We start from the raw sequence: 24389 nt of genomic DNA on the forward strand, positions 1-24389 counted from the left end.
TACACATAGCATCACAGTGACAGACAATTAACTGTTATGATATCATCTTCCCTAGCAACCACAGGCACCTCAGTGTTGGGTAGCAAAGCATCTAGTTTTTGCAAACAATCATAAAATTGAGTGCAGCTGAAGGCTTCATGGAATCCTTAAATTAAAGGTAATGTCATCACATTTTATTTCTCTAGAATATCTCAAAATGTAAGTTGATGTGCAAATAGAAGTACACTGCAAATTTGGAGTTGGTGAAGTGTTTTTATTGGAAGTGTTAAATAGCTTAAAATTATACGGTCTCAAATGTGTATTCATATTAGTATCAGAAACTAAAACAAACAGTTTGAGTTTCATTATGGAAATATCATATGAAAACTCAGATATTAAATCCTGCCAGCAAGCCTGAGGGAGTTTAAACTCATTCTAAAACATACAATGTTACATCCTTTGAACATTAATGTTGATTTATCATTAAAATCTTTGAAAGTTTTCACTTTTGTGATATATATGAATCAGGTGAGAAGTGATTTGATGGAATACCATTGGATAGGGACACAGACTAGATTGTAGAACATAGAACAACACAGCACAGTACAGGCCCTTCGGCCCTCGATGTTGTGCCGATCCATATATTCCTTTGTTTTAAAAAAGTACTAAACCCTCCCTACCCCATAACCCTCTATTTTTCTTTCATCCATGTGTTTCAGCTTTCACCACCATCCCCAGTAAGGCATTCCAAGAACCTACAATTCTCTGTGTAAAAAACTTACCCCTGGTGTCTCCCCTAAACACCCCTCCTTTAAATGTGTACATACATCCTCTGGTATTTGGTAATCCTGGCCTAGGAAACAGGTTCTGGCTGTTCACCCTATCTATGCCTCTCATAATCTGGTAGACCTCTATCAAGTCTCCTCTCACCCTTCTATGCTCCAAAGAGAAAAGTCCCAGCTCTGTTAACTTGCCTCATAAAGTTCGTTTCCCAATCCAGGCAATGTCCTGATAAATCTCTGCTGCAGCCTTTCAATATCTTCCACATCCTTCCTATAATGAAGTGACTAAAACTAAACATAATACTCTAAGTGTGGTCTTACCAACAATTTGTAAAGTTATAACATGACCTCTCTACTCCTGAATTCAATCCCCCTATGAATGAAACACAGCATCCCCTACACCTTCTAAATTATTCTATCAACCCGTGTGGTGACCTTAAGGGATGTATGAATTTGAACCACAAGGTCCCTCTGTTCATCCACACACTTAAGTAACTGACCAATAATCCTGTACCCTGCCTTCTGGTTAGTCCATCCAAAATGCATCACTTCACATTTATCCAGAAAACTCCATCTTCCACTTTTCTGTCCAACTCTGCATCCTGTCTTATCAACTTGTAACTTTCAACAACCTTCAGCTCCATCCACATCTCCTCCAACCTTTGAGTCATCTACAAACTTATTCTTCAAACAGGTAATTTATAAAAAACACAAAGAGTAGTGGTCCTAGAACAGATCCCTATGGAACTCCACTAGTCACTGACCTCCAGGTAGAATAATTTCCTTCCACTTCGACTCGCTGCTTTCTTCCTGCAAGCCACTTTTTAAAATCCATAGAGCTAATTTTACGCTATTCCGTGACTCATGATGTAATTCGCAGGATTCTCCTTATTACCTTTTTTTTAAACATTTGCCATTTTTCAATCCTCTGGCACCTCCCCTGTGACCAAAAAGGATTCAAAGACCACAGCTACTGCCCCCGTTATCTCTTCTCTCACTTCCCACAGCAGCCTGGGGTATATCACGTCCAGCCCTGGGGACTTATCAATCTTGATGTTTTGACAAAGATCCAATACTTTTGCTTCCACATCTCCACATTGTCCAACACATATGCCTGTTGAAATTCAACCTCACCCTGATCAATGTCCTTTTCTCTTGTGAATATTGACACATTTAGAACCAATTATGTGAAGCAATCAGAAATGAGTAAGAATATTGGACATGATTTCACAGCAACTGACATTTCTATTGATCAGTTTTAACATTTTGGATATTTAATATTCCACCTCTGCGCCATCTGTTGAATGAAATAACTGGCTTCACTGTGAACATAGGTAATGTCTGAGAGTGCAGAGATAGTCATAATTGGAAAGAAGTGTATTGCTAAATTTCACAGTGGCTGATAAAATATAACAAAATGTAATAGTATTAATATCCACAAAAGCACACAAGAATAAATAATATTTTGGGATACAATCAACCAGCTGTTATTTCCAAAAACGATATAGAACATTTAATCATAGTTCAAGTAATGGAAATTGAAAAAAAAATGCCTTCAAGAAACCTGAGATTAAATTTGCAGAGGAAAATTACACAGCGAAGACAACTTAACAACATTTAGCATGAAAATTCTAGCTGGCCACAAGTCCAGACTGCTTGGAGATTGGGTCCGATTTTTGGATCTTCTGGATTCTCGGGCAGTACTTTTAAAATTCAAATTTAAGGAACCATAAAGAAGAGATGTACAGGCGAATTTTGGCAGATAGAGTACTCTTCATTTATCAAAATCAGCAGATTTGAGGAAAAATATAGTGGTCACTTGTTGCCGTTCTGCATCTGCAGGACTTTTGCTCGCACACAAAAGCCCACTAAATTTTAAAAGTTTGAAAGTTTTTGAAAAGTCTGAATTCTTGAGTGGTCTGGATTTTCTGGCACCTTTATTTTTGGACTTCTGCTGTAATATTTTGGTGACATGGATGCAATGGAAATAAATCCTTGACTGCTGTAGTAAGTCCTACTTTTGAGAAAACAGGGTTCAAAGCAGATAAACAGAAGTGAACAGTGAAATGTCAAAAAATTCTGGGTTGATATATCACATGGTACAAAAGGTGTGTGAAAGTCAAAGGGTGGTGGAGATTCAGAAGCACTGGGGGTTTGACACGATGTGAAATGATGTTATGTTACATTTTCTAGACCTTGAAGCAGCCATACCTGGAATTGGTAAACACCAAAGATGGCACATTTTCAAAAACATGGAAAGACATTTTCAACAAGATTTATTTCACTGGTAAGAGTAAAAAAATCCAATTGCAATGAAGGCAAGATAGGATTCGGAGAGTTAAAATGGATATGAATAAACCAGATGCTCTTTCTCTATTCAGCCATGCAGTCACTAAATCACTGTGCAAGAACCTAAATGAGATTCCTACAAACTGGAAATAAATAGTTGGAGAACTTAGAGATGGCATACCAGATAATCAATATTCGGTATCTCTTCTCAATTTTAATCTGGAAAGACATGGACTCAACTATGACATACATTGTTGCTTTGGTAATGTTGTCCTTGATACATTTGAAGGCTGTGCGGGCCTCTGTCAACAGGGGAAAGGAGGTGGCTTTTACTAATGGGTGAGCCTTGTCCATAAAGATGGGGACCCACTGAGTGTAATATGAGAAGAAACCCAGGCATCACTTCAGGGCTTTGAGGGTGTGGGGGAGGGACTGCTCCAGTAGAGGGCGCATACAGTCAGGGTCGGTGCCAATCACACCATTTTCAACCACGCAGCCAAGAATGACTAGTCAGGTTGTCTGGAACATACATTTCTCCCTGTATAAGTAAGGTTCAGGAGCTTTGTAGTCTGGAGGAATTTCTGAAGGTTGGCATCTTTGTCCTGCAGGTTGTGACCCCAGATGGTCACATTGTCAAGACATAGAAACATAGAAGAGAGGAGCAGGAGTAGGTCATTCGACCCTTCGAGCCTGCTCTGCCATTCAACGAGATCATGGCCGATCTTAAAGTTCAGTACCCCGTCCCCGCCTTCTCTCCGTAACCTTTAATACCCTTATACTGAAGAAATAGATCTAATTCCCTCTTAAATATATTTAATGAACCTGTCTCTACTACCCTCTGTGGCAATGAATTCCACAGATTCACCACCCTCTGGGTAAAGAAATTCCTCCTCATCTCGGTCCTAAATGGTTTGCCTATTATCCTCAAACCATGGTCCCGGGTTCTGGATTTTCCCATCATTGAAAACATCCCATCTGCATCCATTCTGTCCAGTCCTGCCAGAATTTTATATGTCTCTATGAGATCCCCTCTCAATCTTCTAAACTCCAGGGAGTACAATCCCAATTTGCGCAATCTTTCCTCATAAGTCATTCCTGCCATTCCAGGTATCAGCCTGGTGAATCGCCTCTGCACTCCCTCCATTGAAAGAACATCCTTCCTTAGATAAGGTGACCAAAACTGCACACAATACTCCAGGTGGGGTCTCACCAAGGCCCTGTACAGCTGCAGTAAGGTATCCTTGTACCTATACTCAAACCCTCTTGATACGAAGGACAACATACCATTTGCCTTTTTAACCGCCTACTGTACCTGCATGCTCGCCTTCAGAGACTGGTGTACAAGTACCCCTAGGTCTCTCTGCACTTCCCCATCTCTTAATCTATTGCCATTCAAATAGTAATCTGCCCTCTGGTTTGTATTACCAAAGTGGATAACCTCACATTTATGGACATTGTAGTGCATTTGCCATGTATCTGCCCAGTCCCTCAATTTAACCAATTCACACTGGAGCTTCCTGACCCCCTCTTCCATGCACACAACCCCTCCTAGCTTAGTGTCATCTCCAAATTTGGAGATATTACATCCAATCCCCTCATCCAGATCATTAATGTAAATTGTGAACAGCTGGGGTCCCAGTACAGATCCCTGTGGCACCCCACTGGTCACCGCCTTACACTCAGAAAATGAGCCATTTATCCCAACTCTCTGTCTTCTACCTGCCAGCCAGTTCTCAATCCACATCAATATTTTGCCCCCAATCCCATGAGCCTTGATTTTGGAAGCCAGTCGTTTATGCGGGACCTTATCGAAGGCCTTTTGGAAGTCCAGGTACACCACATCCACTGGCTCTCCTCCATCTATTTTACCTGTCACCATCTCAAAGAATTCCAATAGATTTGTCAAGCATGATTTACCTTTTGTAAATCCATGTTGACTCCGTCCGATCCCTTCTCTGCTAGTCATATGCTCTGCTATTACATCCTTAATAATGGATTCCATCATTTTGTCCACTACTGATGTAAGGCTCACCGGCCTATAACTCCCCGCTATTTCTCTACCCCCCTTTTTAAATAGTGGGGTAACATTAGCTACCCTCCAATCCATGGGTACTGATCCTGAGTCTATCGAGTTCTGGAAAATAATTCTTAAAGCATCTGCTATCTGAATGGCCACTTCCTTAAGTACTCTAGGATGTAGATTATCAGGCCCTTGGGATTTATCTGCCTTCAATCCCATCAATTTCCCCAAGACCATGTCCTTAGAGATACAGATTTCTTTCAGTTCCTCCCTTGCATTAGTCTCTATGTTTCCCAACATCCTTGGGAGGTTATTTGTATCCTCTCTTGTAAAAACAGAAATAAAGTAAGAATTTAATTGGTCTGCCATTTCCTTATTCCCCATTATATATTCCCCTGATTCCGACTGCAAGGGACCTACTCTGGATTTCACCAATCTATTCCTCTTGACATATCTATAAAAGCTTTTGCAGTCGGTTTTTATATTTGCCGCAAGCTTACTTTCGTAATTTATTTTTGCTCTCTTGATTAATCTCTTTGTCCTCCTTTGATACATCTTGAACTGCTCCCAGTCTTCGGTTGTGGTACTTGTTTTGGCCAATTGATATGCTCTCTCTTTGGACCTAATGCTGTCTCTAATTTCCCTTGTTATCCACGGTTGAGTCACCTTTTTTGGTTTATTTTTATGCCAAACCGGTATAAACGATTTTTGCAATTTCTCCATTAGATCTGTGAATGCTTTCCATTTTCTATCCACAGTCAACTCCCCCATGAACACCACCCAATCAATCTTACTCAACTCCCGTCTCATACCATCGTAATTCCCTTTATTTAAATTCAGGACCTTAGTCTCGGTTTTAATTTCATCACTCTCCATGTCGAGTGAGAATTCGATCATATTGTGATCGCTCCTACCCAAAAGGCCTCGTACAACAAGATTGTTGATTAGCCCCTTATCATTGCATAATACCCAATCTAAAATGGCCTGCTTCCGAGTTGGTTCCTCGACATATTGGTCTAGATAACTGTCCCGTAAACATTCAAGGAATTCCTCCTCCTCAGACAAAGAAAAGGGGCCTGCAGTTTATAGTGGCCTACCATGTGGTCCTTCTCACGCTGGAAAATGGAGACCTGAGCAAGTGGTAGAGACAGCCATATGCCTCGAATGCAGTATACTGGCAGTCCTCCGGATTGATTGGGAGCTCGTGATAGGCCAACGAGGTTGATCGTGGAGAATACATAATATTGTATCTGGTTCACTATATCAGATATGCAGAGGAGGTGTATGCATTGAGCTGCGTGTACTGATTGATGGTCTGGCTATAGTATATGACCATTAATCCTGTACCCTGCCTTCTGGTTAGTCCTTCCAAGATGCATCACCTCACATTTCTTTGCCCAGTTCTTTACTATGACCATCTGGGCCTTCCAGGGACTGTTGCTAGCCTCAATTTTGCCCTTGCCCAACAAACGCTGGCCTCTGAATTGTGAATGCTCAGTCTGTGGTGCAGTATCACTTCCTCCTGGTGGCCACCGGCTTGCAGCCGGGGATGAGATTCACAACCAGCACTGGAAGGGTGACCTTTAGGGTTAAGAGCCCTCAAATCAAGCTCAGAGGACTATCTAGAAACTGTTTTTTGCAAATGGGGCCCATCGAACTCCAATGTAAGTTGGCACTGAAAGCCCAGCCCCAGTAGCAAGGGGGTGCAGCTGTGGCATGACAAGGAGCATGAAGTGTTGTAAACTGTGTCTCCAATGGTCAAAACCACTGTACAGGACCCATGGACGTCTTCCATATGGGATTTGGACACAAATAATATCTTATGGCTGACTGGCTGCACTTCAAGTGATAGGCATTTAGCAGTATCAGGGTGGATAAAGCTTTCTGTAGTCCCACTATCAAACAAGCAGCTCATTAGTCGCCTGTTTACCTCGACGTCTATCATGGACCTGGTGAGTTTGTGTGGTCCCTTTTGGTTCAGGATGATGGATGCTATTCACTGTCTAAGTCTGATGAGGGCCCAAGTTCCTAAGATGGCTACCTTTGCTCTTCCCCGCAATGGTGCAGACCCAAGAAGATGGTGCCAGCTGCGCAGTCCAAAATGGCAGCTCCCATGACTTACATGTGGCATAGCTGGTCTGCAGAGGGGAGAGCACTCATCATGCTTCCTGGGGTGGTGGCTGTCTGCATACGGCGCTGCTAGGTTTCACGGGCAGTTTAGATTGACAGACTTTTACATAATGTCCTCTTTCCTGCACCTAGAGCATACCACTTCCTTGGCAGGGCAGGGTTTCCTCAGGTGCTTTCCCTGCCCGCAGAAGTAGCATTTGGGGAGGTCACCCGCCACAGTGGTCAAGGTCAAGTTGCTAGAGGATTGAGATGATGCCTGCAATCATTCACTCATGGCCAAATAGTCCATGATTCCAAAGAGTCAGCCAAGTAGTCGTCCGAACCTTGGTGGGCCACTTCAATTATCTCTGTTAATTCAACCATCCTTTGCAAGTTGAGTACCTTCTGCTCCAGGAGTCACTGTTTTATGTATCTGGACCAGAAGCTGGCCACATAGGCATCCCGGATGAGATCTTCCACAGTCTAGGCAGCCGTCACAGCTTTGCAGTTGCACATCCTGCAGAGGGTCCAGAGAGCCTATAGGTACTCAGTGCTCAACTCAATGGGTGACTGCTTCCTGGTGGCTAGGAGATGTCGTTGTGATGGATTATGTTAGGTTTTGTATTGTATGTTGATGTGTTTTAAAGGAGATAAATAGTGTGGGGTTTTTAGTAAGGTCACACACAAACACAAACATTTCAAAACAGATCTTATTTAAAATGCTGGAGCTCGGCTCAAGCCAGACAGTCTTTGATGAATGCCTATAAGGACTTCACAAGTAGGTGTAAATTGGACATGCTGTGGAGTAATTGTTTTGGAAAGCAGCAGATGAATGAACTCAGAAGATTGTTTAAGAGAGTCATGTGGTTTTCTCTGAGACAGAGAGAGAGAGAGAGGGAGAGAGAATACAGTTCTACAGTTCAGCAGCAGCAACTAGGACTGGAACAGGACAAGCTGGCAAGCTTGTGGAAAAACCCCATCTTGGTGAATATCTATTGCTGCTGTGTTTTGGGGTCCTCTGGGCTTGTAACATTTTGAGGGGGGCTTGTCCTTTCAGTTGAAAGTTGGAGATTTGGGATCTTAAACTTTTGGAGTTTTTGTGATTTCTTTGTTAATTGGTTTTAAAGCTTGTGTGTGTGTGTGTGTGTGTGTGTGTGTGTGTGTGTGTGTGTGTGTGTGTGTGTGTGTGTGTGTGTGTGTGTGTGTGTGTGTGTGTGTGTGTGTGTGTGTGTGTGTGTGTGTAAAACAGCAGCAATGGATGTTAGTACATTTTTGTCATAACCATCACCTGCGGATCTGCAGAGCAAGAGAAAAGAGGAACTGATGGTTATTTCTAAGACATTAAATCTGACTGAAGTCAAGCATTGGATGAAGAAAATACAAATACAAAGGATTATAGTAAAATATATAGGTGAGGGAAAATTTGTTGATAAATACTTAGAAATTTTCCAGAGGATAGATCTGTTGAATTGCAGTTGGATTTGGAGAATATGAGGGTGGTGGAAGAAAGAGAAACAGAACTTTGTGTTGCAGAAACAACAAAATGAGGGAGAGGAGGTTGAGAAACAGAGACAATATGAGGTAGATTAAGCTGAAAAACAAAGAGAGGAAGCTGAAAAACAGAGAAAATATGAGTTAGAAGTAGCTGAAAAAGGGAGGGGGGGATGATGAAAGACAAAAAAAAATGATTTGGAAAAGATTGAAAGGGACAGATGGTTTCAATTAGAGAAGTTAAAATGTGAAATGTAGGGGGTAAGAGAATTGAGGCTGTAATTCCTGGGGAGAGATTTTTGGCTGGTAGAGAGGTAAATCTATTTCCTTCTTTTAATGAGGGAGATATAGATACATATTTCCAGCTTTTTGAAAAGGTTGCTGAGAGCTCAAGATGGCCAAAAGAGAAATGGCGTCTTAAGCTCCAAAGTGTATTGAAGGGAAAACCACAAAATGCATATTCTAGCTTGACTGCAGAGCAAGTGGAAACTTATGATACTGTTAAACAAGCAGTATTGAAAGCTTATGAGTTGGTTCCAGAAGCATATGGACAAAAATTTAGGAGTTTGGTGAAAACATGGAACCAATCTGATATGGATATTGTTGCTGGGTTTTGGGGCCCTCTGGGCTCATAACATTTGGGGATTCGTCCGGGATAGACCTTGTTCACCCTTCTGCAATACTGTACCTTTTGTGTGCCCATGGCCTCTGCATACGATTTGGCATCATTGATCATTGTGAAGACCAAGGACCTGATTTGGGAGAAGAGAACTTCAATTTGCCCTCATCCATGTTAACAAAGCTCGCGGTCACCGTAGGGAGGTCCTCAAAACAACGTAGTCAGAGTTCGAATGTGTTCGGGGCATCAGAGTATTAAGAGTCTTTGTTGAGTCTCTCTGATTTCAGGTATTGTTCTGTTTTCTTTGAAAAATATAGTCAATAAAATTGATGCACCATCAATTACCTCAAAAGACTGAGGTTGTGAAACTGATAGGCTTTTATTGACTATAGATTGGAGCAACAACCAACCTCATTGACTGATGATAGCAGGAAGACTGGGGTAGATGCAAAGGGGAAATGGGTAGGATTGGTCTTGGGACATGTGTCCAGCCAGTGGTAGCCAATCACAGTATAACAGTGGTTTACCACAATACTTAAACATGTAATGCACATATAGTGGAGACTACAGTTGATCTTATGAAGAGAGACTGTCATAGACTTGGAAAAAAAGAAACAAGGCATTCAGCCCAACTTGTCCAAGCTGACCAAGTTATATATCAAAGCTAGTAACATTTACCTATTTTATTCCCATAATCTTCAAAGTTTCTCCTCTCTATGTCTATGGCTAAATGTCTTTTGAATATTACAATTGCACACGTCTTTACCACCCTCTCTGGTAAGTCATTCCATATATCCATCATCTTCTATGTACAAAAGGTAAGCCTCAGGACACTTTCTCACCTTAAATCCATTGCTTCTAGTTTTAGATTCCCCTGTCCTGGGAAAAAGGGATTGACAATTTACTTTATCTTCATGCCTCTCATTATTATACATACCCTATAAACCAACCCCTCTCCCATTCCCATTCCCATTCCTCCCCAACCTATGCTCCAGGGAGAAAAGTCTCTTTTCATAATTCAATTCTACCATTCCCAGTATATTCCTGTGAATCTTCCTGTCCCCTTTCCTGCTTAATTAAACCATTCCTGTAGCTGTGTGACCAGAACTGCACACTTTGAGTTGGAACATGTAGCTTGAAATTGAATTAACAAATTCTCGCTCATCCTTTCATGTGGTTAGTTTAACATGTACTGCTTTTTTGAGCATGATGCAACCTCCATAAAATAAACTATTTTCTTTGCTGTTGTTTCCTATGGTTCTATTTTTAAGAATAAATTGGATAGATGTATGGATGGGAGAGGTCTGCAGGGTTTTATGGAATGGGTGCAGGTCAGTGGGCCTAGAGGAATGATATTTTAGCACAGACTAGAAGAGCCAAATGGCCTGCTTACTATGCTGCACTTTTCTATAGTTCTATGGGTTCAATCTGAGGCACCTGCAAGCTCACACCAAGACACAAGAGCAACTTGTGCGTGAACTACTCTTTGCAGACGATGCCGCTTTAGTTGCCCATTCAGAGCCAGCTCTCCAGCGCATGACATCCTGTTTTGCGGAAACTGCTAAAATGTTTGGCCTGGAAGTCAGCCTGAAGAAAACTGAAGTCCTCCATCAGCCAGCTCCCCACCATGAACACCAGTCCCTCCCACATCTCCATCGGGCAGATAGAACTCAAAACAGTCAACCAGTTTACCTACCTTGGTTGCACCATTTCATCAGATGCAATGATCGACAAAGATGTAGACAACAGACTCGCCAAGGCAAATAGCGCCTTTGGAAGACTACACAAAAGAGTCTGGAAAAACAACCACCTGAAGAAACACACAAAGATCAGCATGTACAGAGCCGTTGTCATACCCACGCTCCTGTTCGACTCTGAATCATGGGTCCTCTACCGGCATCACCTACGCTCCTAGAACGCTTCCATCAGCGCTGTCTCCGCTCCATCCTCAACATTTATTGGAATGACTTCATCACCAACATCGAAGTACTCGAGCTGGCAGAGTCCACAAGCATCGAATCCATGCTGCTGAAGACCCAACTGCGCTGGGTGGGTCACATCTCCAGAATGGAGGACCATCGCCTTCCCAAGATCGTCTTCTATGGCAAGCTCTCCACTGGCCACCGAGACAGAGGTGCACCAAAGAAGAGGTACAAGGACTGCTTAAAGAAATCTCTCGGTGCCTGCCACATTGACCACCGCCAGTGGGCTGATATCGCCTCAAACCGTGCATCTTGGCGCCTCACAGTTTGGCGGGCAGCAACCTCCTTTGAAGAAGACCACAGAGCCCACCTCACTGAGAAAAGACAAAGGAGGAAAAACCCAACACCCAACCCCAACCAACCATTTTCCCTTGCAACCGCAGCAACCGTGCCTGCCTATCCCGCATCGGACTTGTCAGTCACCAACGAACCTGCAGCAGATGTGCACGTACCCCTCCATAAATCTTCGTCCGCGAAGCTAAGTCAAAGAAGAAAGAATGTTTTTTTTTCCAAGAAAACCTTTCTCAGCATTCTTTATAGCGGGAGCACTCCTCTCTTCCCTCTGAACCCCAATTGCTGTTCTTTCTTCCCTTCCCCAATCATTTTCTGACTTTTTTTAACCTATTCTTGATTTCTGACTTCCTCTCAACCCTCTCCACTATCTGCTGAACATCTCAGAATGTGTTTTTTGCTAGAATTCTCCCAGCGCCACTTTCTAGACTGAAAATTTGTATGATTGCCAGGCAAATTAAAAAAAAAATTGATCAGATGAGTGAAAATTAGAACCCTGTGCTGAGTTTAACAGGACTTCTGGGACTTTAGCCTTGCAGTTTCTCCAATCCTTTCTCATCATCTTATAAAACTCATGGTGAGTTTTTCAAACAGATACCTGGCATGGTCTCCTATCATATTATATACAAAGTTAGACTCCTGTCTATTGAGCCTTTTTGAAATAATGGTCTGAATGAGATAAAGAAACCAATAGAATTGAAAACAAAGTTGATTAAACAATTAACTTCATCTGTGTCAAATAACATCAAGGAATTTTCCTGAAAAATATTACAGTATTATATTTGAAAAGCTACTAAATATATGTCAAATTTCTTAGTCAGTTTATCTGTGATCACTGAAGCTAAACATTACATAATATTTTGAAATGTTAGTTTTGTTTTAAGTATAATGGCAAACAAGATATTTAGGTCTCAGCTGAAGTTAATGAACCAGTTATTATTTTTCATATAAATGCACAGTCTTTTAATACATTTTCAAGTGAGGTATAAAAACAAATCACCCTCAGCAGACTTATTGTTTGAAGTACTGTGAGAACGAAATATTAGTTTAATTATTGCTGCAGTAAAACTTTGGAAAACTTAGGCAGTAACATGATCCAGTTTAAAATTCTGAAGCTCATTGTTTATGATGGTAATGATTTGCGTTTGCCAAATCTTGTTAAGGATGATCCACTCAACTCGCAATTTGACACTAACCCATAGTTGAAATTACATTGATTTTTGTAAAAAAAAAACTTTTCAATTGATGAGTCATTATATCTGCAGTAAGCACAAAGTTTCATTTATCCATTCTTCTGCCACCATATTTTCTAATGTCACAGAAAAATGAATTGCATCATAATATTGCAACCACCAATGAATTTTCCACAGTAGCAATTTTTCTGTGGTTGGCACTATTTAATTGTTTCACACATGTTCAATGGTTGTCGTAATATGTAAATTGGATGGGTTTAACATACAACCCATGAGGAAAGACAGTATGAGGTAGATACTGGAGCTTCCTGTCCATAGCACAAGGATGCCCTTTCAAGGGAGCAATGTCCTGTGCCTATATTATAGTCTAATTTGATATTAGGTCCACGCATAATGCAGTCATCTTCATTGGTCATGTAAAATAAGCACTAAATCCTTAATGTATAGTTCGGAAGTTTTCAAGTGACACTAAAATTAATGGTATAGTATAACCATATAACCATATACAGCACAGAACAGGCCAGTTTGGCCCTACTAGTCCATGCCGGAACAAATCCCCACACTCCTAGTCCCACTGACCAGCACCTGGTCCGTACCCCTCCAATCCTCTCCCCTCCATGTAATTATCCAGTCTTTCCTTAAATGTAAATAACATCCTTGCTTCAACCACCTCTGTCGGAAGCTTATTCCACATCCCAACCACCCTTTGCGTGAAGAAATTTCCCCTCATGTTCCCCTTATAATTTTCCCCCTGCAATCTCAAACCATGGCCTTTGGTTTGAATATCCCCCACTCTTAATTGAAAAACCCTATCCACGTTGACTCTCTCTGTCCCTTTTAAAATCTTGAACACCTCCATCAAATCCCCCCCTCAATCTTCTACGCTCCAGAGAAAAAAGCCCCAGGCTGCTCAACCTTTCTCTGTAACTCAAACCCTGACATCCTGTCAACATTCTCGTGAACCTTCTCTGCACTCTCTCTATTTAGAAGTCCAAAAATCTGGATGACAGAAATCCAGGCCACCAGACTTACAGGGTAAATGGTAGAGAACTGGAGAGTGTTGTAGAACAGAGAGATCTCAGGGTCCAAGTGCATTATACCCTGAAAGTGATGACATGGGTAACAGGGTGGTGAAGAAGGAGTTTGGTATACTTCTGAGGAATGTGGTAGAGCAGAGAGATCTAGGAGTACAGGTCCATAGGATGTGAAGAAAAAAAAAAGACTTAATTTAGAATGCTTGGTATATAGAAGTTGAGACGTCATGTTGCAGTTGTATATGATGCTGATAAGGCTACATTTGGAATATTGTGCTCAGTTTTGGTCACTGTGCTACAAGAGTAATGTTGTCAATCTGGAGAGTGAACAGGAAAGATCTACGAGGTTGTTGCCAGAACTTGCAGATCTGAGCTATAGGGAGACGTTGACCAGGCTAGGCCTTTATACCTACAGCATAGCAGGATGAGGGGTGATCTCATAGACGTGCACAAAATTATAAGAGGAGTAGATCAAGTAGAATCTTTTGCCCAAAGCAAGGGAATCAAGAAGTTGAGGACATAGGTTTACAGTGAGGATGGCAGGATTTAATAGGAATTGAGGGGTTACTTTTCTACGCAAAAGGTGGTGGGTAAATGCAATGGGCTGCTGGAGGAGATGGTTGACTCAGGTACTAATATAACATTTAAGAACCTTTTGTATGAACACATGGATAGGATAAGTTCAGAGGGGGATACAAGCAAAACAGAGGCAGGTGGAACTCGTGTGGGCAAAACATTTTGTTTAGTGTGGGCAAAATGGGCTGAAGGGTCTGTTTCCTTGCTGTATGACTGTTGGTTGAGGGGAGGGAGGAGCTTGGGATTGATGGGAAGATGAGTAAGAATCATGAGCTGTCCCTGAGATAACTCTGGAATCTTGATGAGCACATTATATTTCCTGTCTATCTTCCCATTTAGTCATTTTTTTCCCCCCAAACGATCAAGAATTGCCTGCTATTCACACATGGGCATAACTCTTCTGGACAAATTAACCCAGCACCACCTGCATTTTGATAAGGAATGTTGAAACAGATACCAGTCACTATATTTGCCAACATATTTCCTGACCTGATTCAGGTACAACCTATGAAACATATTCTAGAGTTTTATTAATGTCGTTTCTGGAATATTTTCACCACATAGGCAATTGAGAAGAAAAAGCAGGAGCAGGTTGTACATTTGTTTGATCCTACTCCATCATTTGACACTTCTTCTCCTTCTGGCTATCCATCCCGTAGGATGATGATGGTTCCTTTCAGTCAGTTTGTGGGGTTTGATATGTGTATCCTGGTGTGGCTGTACAGGGCAATCCTAGACAGGCCCTGCTTGTCACATACTTGGCAGATGAGGCCTGGAGGGGCAGCAGGGACAGAAGCTCTGTTGTGGTACTTCCTGTGCCTTTCCTCTGTTGCCTCTTCGAGCTTGTGCTCAGCAATGTCCACACCTTTTCTGATGACACCTCTCTACTGTGAGTGATCTTGAGCCTGATCCTCCCTTGTTGATGGAGCAATGTCAGCTTTCTTGAGGCTCCTGTGCAGAACATCCTTGACCTTGTTTTTAGGGACCAGTGGACAGAAGGCCATCTTCGGCAGTCTTCTCTCTGGTATTCTGACAACATGACCTGTCCAGCGCAGCGGGCTGACACCACCAAGGTTGAAACTGCTGGCATTCCAGCTCAAGAAAGGACTTTCATATTGGAGACCTTCTCTCGTCAGGTGATCTTCATCAAAGTACGTAGATATCGCTGCTGCAATTGGCCAAGGTGATGTAAATGACTCTGATATGGGCACCACATCACATCAAGGATGATATGACAACGTCCCTCTACATCTTGCACTTGGTCGCCAACCTGATGTTCTTTGACCAACCCCAATCTTTCAGCTGGCCAAAGGCAAAGCAGGCCTTTCTGGTTCTTCTTATACATCTAGAGAAGCTGAGGATTTTATTATGCTGCCCAGGTAGCAAAACTTGTTGGCAGTGTTGAGACGAGGGTCATCAATGAGGACAATTGGCTCTTAATCGCTTGAACTAGGAGCCAGTTTGTACAAAACATATGTCTTTTTTATGGCTGATTGTCAATCCGAAGCTCTTGGCAGCTCTGGCAAAGCGACTGGTGATCTCCTGTAAGCCTTCGAGTTAGTGGGCAACCAGTGTACAGTCATCAGCAAACAATGGCCCTGACTTTTGATTTTGCTCTCAGTCTTGTGAGGTTGAGGATTCTGTCATCAGCCCTCGTTTCTAGGAAGACACCTAACTTCAGGTCTGATGTGGCATCCTGAACAACCCTATTTTACGCTGTTGCTGATGGGAAATGGTTCTGACAATTCACCGCACATATTGATGCAGCCTTCCATTCATTTGTGGAACTGATGTATGATGTTGGTTAGGCCTGGGTGGGCAACTGAATTCTGGTAAAAGCTTCCTCAGACCATGATTATCAACAGTGTCAAATGCTTTGGTTGGATGAACAAACGTGACATAGAAACTTATTTGCTTCTCAACACATTTCTCTTGGAGCTGCCTCACTGTACTATTGGAATACACTGCCTGTATGACAAACCACATGTTGAGGAACATGTGCGCATACTAGAGCGCATCGGATGTCCCCCAAAGTTCCTCAACATGATTATCCAACTGCACGAAAACCAACAAGGTCGGGTCAGATACAGCAATGAGCTCTCTGAACCCTTCTCCATTAACAATGGCGTGAAGCAAGGCTGTGTTCTCGCACCAACCCTCTTTTCAATCTTCTTCAGCATGATGCTGAACCAAGCCATGAAAGACCCCAACAATGAAGACGCTGTTTACATCCGGTACCGCACGGATGGCAGTCTCTTCAATCTGAGGCGCCTGCAAGCTCACACCAAGACACAAGAGAAACTTGTCCGTGAACTACTCTTTGCAGATGATGCCGCTTTAGTTGCCCATTCAGAGCCAGCTCTTCAGCGCTTGACGTCCTGCTTTGCGGAAACTGCCAAAATGTTTGGCCTGGAAGTCAGCCTGAAGAAAACTGAGGTCCTCCATCAGCCAGCTCCCCACCATGACTACCAGCCCCACCACATCTCCATCGGGCACACAAAACTCAAAACGGTCAACCAGTTTACCTATCTCGGCTGCACCATTTCATCAGATGCAAGGATCGACAATGAGATAGACAACAGACTCGCCAAGGCAAATAGCGCCTTTGGAAGACTACACAAAAGAGTCTGGAAAAACAACCAACTGAAAAACCTCACAAAGATAAGCGTATACAGAGCCGTTGTCATACCCACACTCCTGTTCGGCTCCGAATCATGGGTCCTCTACCGGCACCACCTACGGCTCCTAGAACGCTTCCAGCAGCGTTGTCTCCGCTCCATCCTCAACATCCATTGGAGCGCTTACACCCCTAACGTCGAAGTACTCGAGATGGCAGAGGTCGACAGCATTGAGTCCACGCTGCTGAAGATCCAGCTGCGCTGGATGGGTCACGTCTCCAGAATGGAGGACCATCGCCTTCCCAAGATCGTGTTATATGGCGAGCTCTCCACTGGCCACCGTGACAGAGGTGCACCAAAGAAAAGGTACAAGGACTGCCTAAAGAAATCTCTTGGTGCCTGCCACATTGACCACTGCCAGTGGGCTGATAACGCCTCAAACCGTGCATCTTGGCGCCTCACAGTTTGGCGGGCAGCAACCTCCTTTGAAGAAGACCGCAGAGCCCACCTCACTGACAAAAGGCAAAGGAGGAAAAACCCAACACCCAACCCCAACCAACCAATTTTCCCTTGCAACCGCTGCAATCGTGTCTGCCTGTCCCGCATCGGACTTGTCAGCCACAAACGAGCCTGCAGCTGACGTGGACTTTTTACCCCCTCCATAAATCTTCGTCCGCGAAGCCAAGCCAAAGAAAGAAGATGACAAACCACACTTGCTTTCTTGAAGGATGTTGTTTTTGACGTTGGACAGTAAACATCCAAAGATGATCTTAGCGAGGCATTTTTCCGCAACTGTCAGAAGAAAGATGCCACGATAATCATTGCAATCTCTCTTGTCTCTCTTGTTCTTGTAGATGGTCATGATCGATGCACATTGGAAGTCTAGTGGTAGGTCTGCAGTTTCTCACAACTTTGTTAACAACTGGTGCAGGCAAGATATTACCAACATAATAGTATATCTTAGCTGTAATACTGTCAGGCCCTGCTGCTTTGTTAGTTGTTTGATGGCTTTGATGACCTCATGAAGAGTACAGGGAGCATCTAGATCAAACAATATGGGTCGAAGGTGCATTCTGCCAATTGCTTCATCAGTAATATTTCCTGGTCTATTCAACACCTCGTGGATGTGTTCTTGCCATCTTTTATAACCATAATATAACAATTACAATATGGAAACAGGCCATCTCGGCTCCTCTCATCCACACCGATTTAAGTGAACTCCACTTGTCCCATCTACCAATTTCCTGTCAATAACACTCCAAACCCCTCATATCCATGCACTCATCCAACCTTCTCTTAAATGTCAAAATTGACCCTGCTGCAACCACCTCTTCTGGCAGGTCATTCCACTCAGCCAACACTCTCTGAGTGAAGAAGCTTCCTCTTATGTTACTTCTAAACTTTTCCCCCTAACCCTTAACTTATGAACCCTCATTCCAATCTCACCTATCCTTAAGGGGAAGAGCCAATTCACATCTACTCTATCTATCCCCCTCATAATTTTATATACATCTATCAAATCTCCCTCAACCTTCTATGCTCCAATGAATAAAGACCCAGTCTACTCAATCTTTCTTTATATTTTAGATACTGCAATCCAGGCAAGATTTTAGTAACCAGTGTACAGTCATCAGCAAGCTGTAGCTCATGCACTACAATGTCCCTGACTTTTGATTTTGCTCTCAGTCTTGTGAGGTTGAGTATCCTGCCATCGGCCCTCGTTTCTAGGAAGACACCTAACTTGACAACTTGAGAGGTCTCTGTACCCTCTCTATCTTATTGATAATTTGGAGACCAGAACTGCACACAATATCCAAATTTGGCATTACCAATGCTTTAAACAAGTCTCAACATTACCTCGAAGCTTTGATTTATAAAGACCAGCATACCAAAAACCTTCTTTACTACTCTATCTACATGAAAATCCACTTTCAAAGAATGATGGATCGTTATTCCAAGGTCTCTCTGTTCCTCTGCATTCCTCAATGCCCTCCCCTTCACTGCATATATTCTGTTCTGATTATTCTTCCCAAAATGCACTTCATACTTATCTACATTAAACTCCATCTGCCATCTTTCAGCCCACTCTCCTAAGCAGTCCAAATCCTTTTGCAGTCCCCAAAAACCATCCTCACTATCCATAACTCCCCCTATTTTTGTTTCGTCCGCTTATTTACTCACACCATTTACCACTCCATAATTCAAATCATTAATGTAAATGACGAACAACAAGGGACCCAACAATGAGCCCTGAGGCACTCCGCTCATCACCGGCCTCCATCCTGACAGACAGTTGTCCACCATGACTCTCTGGCACTTATCTTCTAGCCACCATTGAACCCATCTGACCATCTCAACATTAATCCCTAGTGCCTGAACCTTCCTCACCAACCTTCCATGTGCAACCTTATCGAAAGCCTTACTGAAATCCAGATAGACTACATCTACTGCTATGTCAGGGATACAGGGCATATAAGAGTCATAATGTGTGTAATTACCTTGTTAGTTGACATCCCAGGGTCTGTAGGCTGGGCAAGACAATCTTGATTCCTCTGCGCATGTTCGAGTCTTTGGTTGGCGCATGCACGGTTTGCATATTGGAGTTTGGTTGGCACATATGCGAGAGTTAAGGGCTCAAATTCAATATTGTTAGGACACTTAACTCTCGCACATGCACTAACTGAACTCCAATATGGCAATTTTGATTCCTGTGTGCATATGTAAACCCTCCACGCATGAGCCAACCAAGATTTACCCATGCACACAGGAATCAAGATGGCTGTGCCCAACCTACAGAAACTGGGATGCCAACTAACAAGGTAAGCATGGACATTTTGGCTCTTACATGCCTGTATCTCTGTTATTGTTTGTCAACACAACATAAACCACGTAAATTTTATATTTTTCTTAATTTTTTTAACAAATGTATGGAATTCCAACATACGCCCATTCTGGGATACGACCCTATCCTTTGGTCTGAATTACAGTCGTAAGTCAGAGAGTGCCTGTACTGCTATGCCAAAATGGATGGTTTGCATTCTTCACACACCCACAAGTCTGCCTCCTATCATTCAGATGTCAATGCGCATGGAGGTCTTGAAAAAGCTACAATATAAGATCAGCTAAGTTTGTGGTTGCTGGGTGGATACAACAAAGCTGGAAATATTAAAAAAAGATTGCAAGGCAATATGAAATTAGAGTCAGGACAGAGATTATGGATAAAAGACAGGAATTTGAGACAAATTCAATTTACTCTGTTTGGCGATCAGTGGTGAGAAGAGTGCTGCCGGGATCAGTGCTGGGCCCACAAATGTTCATGATATACAGAAGAGAGGACCGAGTATAGTGTATATAAGTTTGCTGATGACACTAAATTGAGTGGAAAAGGGAATTGTGAGGAAGATGTAGAGAATCCTTTCAGGGATATAGATTGGTTAAGTGAATGAACAAGAGTCTGGTAGATGGAGAACAATGTTGGCTAAAATGAATTCATTGAATTGAGAAGGAAAAATAGTTGATCAGATTATAATTTAAATTGTGAAAAATCTCAGCAGGTGGTTTTACAGAAGGATTTGGGAGTACCTGCAGATAAATTGCAAAAGGTTAAGTTGCAGATGCAACAATTAAGGCCTTCATTGCTAGAGGAATTTAAGAGCAGGGAGGTTCTGCTGCACTTGTACTTGGTTCTGGTGAGGCCCCACTTTGGAAGCAGTTAAGTCGAGGTTCACCAGGTTGATTCTGGAGATGAGAGTATTACATTCTGAGGAGAGATCAGTCACCTGGGACTTTAGTCTCTGGAAATCAGACGACTGAGTGAAAATCTCATAGAAAGATATAAACTTATGAAAGGGATAGAAAAGATAAAGGCAGGAAAGTTGTTTCCACTGATAAAGTGAGAATAGACTTAGTAGAATTGGTGCGATTATGAGAAGAATTTATTATTGAAGGTTCCAGAAGCAGTGCGAGCATAGGCATTTAAAGTTTTGCTTTATGGGTTGGCTAGAAACATTCATAATAAAATCTTCATCCACCAGCAGAACTATAGCAATTCTTTTTATTTTTCTACCTATCCTTAGAATCAGTCACCTCCTCATTAAAAACCGACTTCCCAAAGTGGGTCAGCTCCCGTCCATTGTCCTGCTTCTGTTAAAACAAAAACCAGCAGACTTAAATCATGTCAAGTTTAGTGTCATCTGATTGCACAAGTACAACCTGACGAAATAGCGTTCTCTGGCCCTTGGTGCAAAAGAAGTAGACAAACAACCAACATTGAATCTCAGTTTTAGAATTTGAGTCTTCAATTCCACAACCCCCACTCCATCACCACCACACACACACACAACGCAAACTCCTTGTTTTATTCTGAATTAATATTATCATGTGCAATGTCAGGAGAAATCTTTATCAGTTTATTGCAGGCCAAGGTCGAATTGTGTAAATATGAAAGTTTCATGAATATTTTCTAGTAGCCTTTTAGAAATTGTAAGCAATTATGAATAACTGGGGTAGGATGTTTATTAAAGGTAAAAAGGGTAATTTTCTGAAATCACATTCACAGCATTAAAAATTTAATAGCAAGTCTATTGTAATTTATCTTAATTGTTTTATGATTTCTTATCCATTCATTGTAGTGGTCAGAAAATTATAGGGAGCATGAAACAAATTGGCAATAAAATTAATTTTGATCCCTTACTCCTGTGGGAGAAGCATGGAATTAGTCACATGACTTACAGAGGAGGCACCCACATGCTCTCTTCAGATGTGACTTCCTAGTTGGGAACTGGAAATTTTGGACTATTTATTTGCTGGCTTAGATACTGATGCACGATCAATTACACAAAGATTGAAAGTTGGCGAAACTGAAGGCTTTTATTTGCAAGAGACGGACAGCATCCCTGTGTTGGCCATTCACAATGACCCGGACTTGAACTGGGGGCAGATTCTGGCATGACAGCCTTTATGGGGAAGAAAGGGGAGGAGTCACAAGCCGGCCAGTGAGAGCAGGGTCAACCAAGAAAGGTCATGTTATTTACATATGACAAATATATACAATAGTGGTTTCACCACAGATACTTTATTACTTTTTTTTTTGCAGATGAAGTTCAAGCTCTAAAAGTGATTGAACCAGTTCAGCCACCTACATGGAAGATTACAAGGAAGCTGTAGATGAGTCAAAGGAACGGAACACATTGCCACATTGTTCCTCCTCACAGGATATGAGATCTTACAGTCACAATATTTCAAAGTTAGAGAAAGAGGAATTAGCGATCCAAACAACTGACAACCAACAATGTTCATGCCCACCACTGCTGGAGTCTCAGAGAGACTCACCCAAGGAATTCAAGGGAGTAATTCAATCTCAACTTGAAAGACAAACTCCACTCTCTTTCCATCATGGGACACCACTTTTTCTTCCCTCAGAGACTCCATCCCCTGTGCAAAGAACAACTCCACTCTCTTTCCAATGTGAGGCCCCACCCTCCTACACAAGGGAGTCTCAAACCACAACTCAACCAACAACTCCAATCTCCTTTCAAAGTGAAAATTCACTCCGTTTCCGAAAACCTACTCCTTTCCCTTTTCAAAATCAGACTCCACTCAGCTCCTCAAGAGAGACTCCAACCCCATTGCATGAAGTGACTCCCCTCTCTTTCCCAAGTGAGACTTCACTCACTTTGCCAAGAGAGACTCCAACTCCACTGCAAGGATCAACTCCACTCTCTTGCCAAAGTAAGATACCATCCTCCATCACAGAAACTTCATCCCAAGTGCAATCATCAATTACTTTCCCATTCCAAAGTGAGACCCAGTTCTCCTTCCTAAGAAAGACTCCAACGCCACTGGAAGGAGCAAATCCAGGCTTTTTCCAAAATAACAATGCACTCTCTTTTCAGACGTCTATTTCATCTTCTTTTCAAAGCAAGACTCCACACTCTTTGCCAAGAGAGACCACAGGCTCACTTCAAAGGACAACACCACTGATTGAGACTCTACCTTCTTTCCCAACAGTGACTCATATCCCTCTGGAAGGAGAAACTCCAGTCTCCTTCCAAAGAGAGACTCCACCCTCCTTCCTAACAGAGTCACCAATGCCTTTGCAAGGAGCAATTGCACTCCCTTTACAAAATGAGAATCCACTCTATTTCCAAAGCACTACTCCAGACTCTTTTGAAACCAGAACTCTGTTCTTACGGGAGAATGGAACAGCATTCTTTTCTGAAAGAGAGTCAGCTGAATCTTCTGAGCTAGGGTCTTCATTTTCCTCTTTAAGATACTCACCATTTCAACTAGAAAGAGAAACTCAGACTTCTTCTACTGATCTGAAAACAGCCTGCACAAACTTTATTCAAAATGCATGGTATGGTATTTTAGACAGGCCAAACACCTTTCAAGCTAGGTTAAGAGGTTTGCAAGACACAATGCATTCTGATACATTGGAAAATCGAGATATGATCAAGGTTTTTGTAACTAATGTTAAGGATACTATTGTTTCATCTTTCAACACAATGAACACCACCATGCAAACAACAAAGACAAATATGAAAGAAAGTTTCTGCAATTTAGTTGTTGGTGTAGCATCTCAGGTTGGAGAACTCTTCAGACAACAGGCAATGTCCACCACACCTGTCACAGAAGATCCTGAAGTAATGGCTGGTATCCATTCAGAAGGAAACTTTGAAACCATTGTAAATGCAATGAATTCTGAACAGGATATGAATTCTGAATGGAGCAATTCTAATGGAGCCCAATGAGTGATAAAATCAGAGGAACTGATCCTGCATGTGGCCAAAAAATAAAATGTCATTAATGGAAATTCTTGGAGTATGTTTATTAATGTAGACAATTTATTTCCTATTGACCATTCAAAACTATTTGCTGTATTAGTGCGTGTATGATTGAACATTGTTTGGTATATTTCATTTGTACTTCCCATAACACTAATTATTAAAGTTCATTTACAACTTTATGTGAATATAATACAAATATTTGTCTGAACTGGTTAGTGTCCTTGAGCTAAACCAGTGGTTTTAAGTAATCCCTATGCCAATGTTGCTCTGTGATAAGTAAGGAATTGCCTAAGGTGGTATGTGGGTGGAAAGAAAAAAGGTTTGTAAAACAACTGTTTTAATTGTACCTAATTGACTCGTTATGTGCACGGTTTCATAGCTTCAAAGGAAATGGGCCAATGACAATTTTTCTCAAGCAAAATATTTCAGTAACAATTGGGTCTCGAGCAGTGATTCTCGGCCTTCCCTTTCCACTCACATACCACCTTAAGCAATCCCTTACTAATCCCTTAAGGATCATTTATGGGATAGGGACTGCTTAAGGTATAATGTGAGTTTGAAAACCATTGAGCTAAACTGAACTTAATGTAGTTTAACAAGTAAATCTGAAGATGCTGG

The 24389-nt window shown here is 42.1% G+C and overlaps 1 protein-coding gene across 2 annotated transcripts; it reads left to right on the forward strand.

Moving 5' to 3' along the window:
• Positions 1 to 47: 47 nt before the first annotated feature.
• LOC138760337 (mucin-2-like) lies at positions 48 to 23797 on the forward strand. 2 transcript variants are annotated; one of them, XM_069930790.1, is made up of 3 exons: positions 48 to 157; positions 2955 to 3048; positions 22079 to 23797. In XM_069930790.1, exon 3 carries the CDS (start codon positions 22125 to 22127, stop codon positions 23733 to 23735), a length of 1611 nt encoding a protein of 536 aa, XP_069786891.1. In that variant the 5' UTR covers positions 48 to 157; positions 2955 to 3048; positions 22079 to 22124; the 3' UTR covers positions 23736 to 23797. The 2 variants fall into 2 exon arrangements, with proteins under 2 accessions (XP_069786891.1, XP_069786899.1); XM_069930798.1 differs by lacking the exon at positions 2955 to 3048 and having other exon boundaries at positions 61 to 157.
• The last annotated feature ends 592 nt before the right edge of the window (positions 23798 to 24389 follow it).

The sequence above is a fragment of the Narcine bancroftii genome, chromosome 1, assembly GCF_036971445.1.
Source record: "Narcine bancroftii isolate sNarBan1 chromosome 1, sNarBan1.hap1, whole genome shotgun sequence".
NCBI lineage: Eukaryota > Metazoa > Chordata > Chondrichthyes > Torpediniformes > Narcinidae > Narcine > Narcine bancroftii.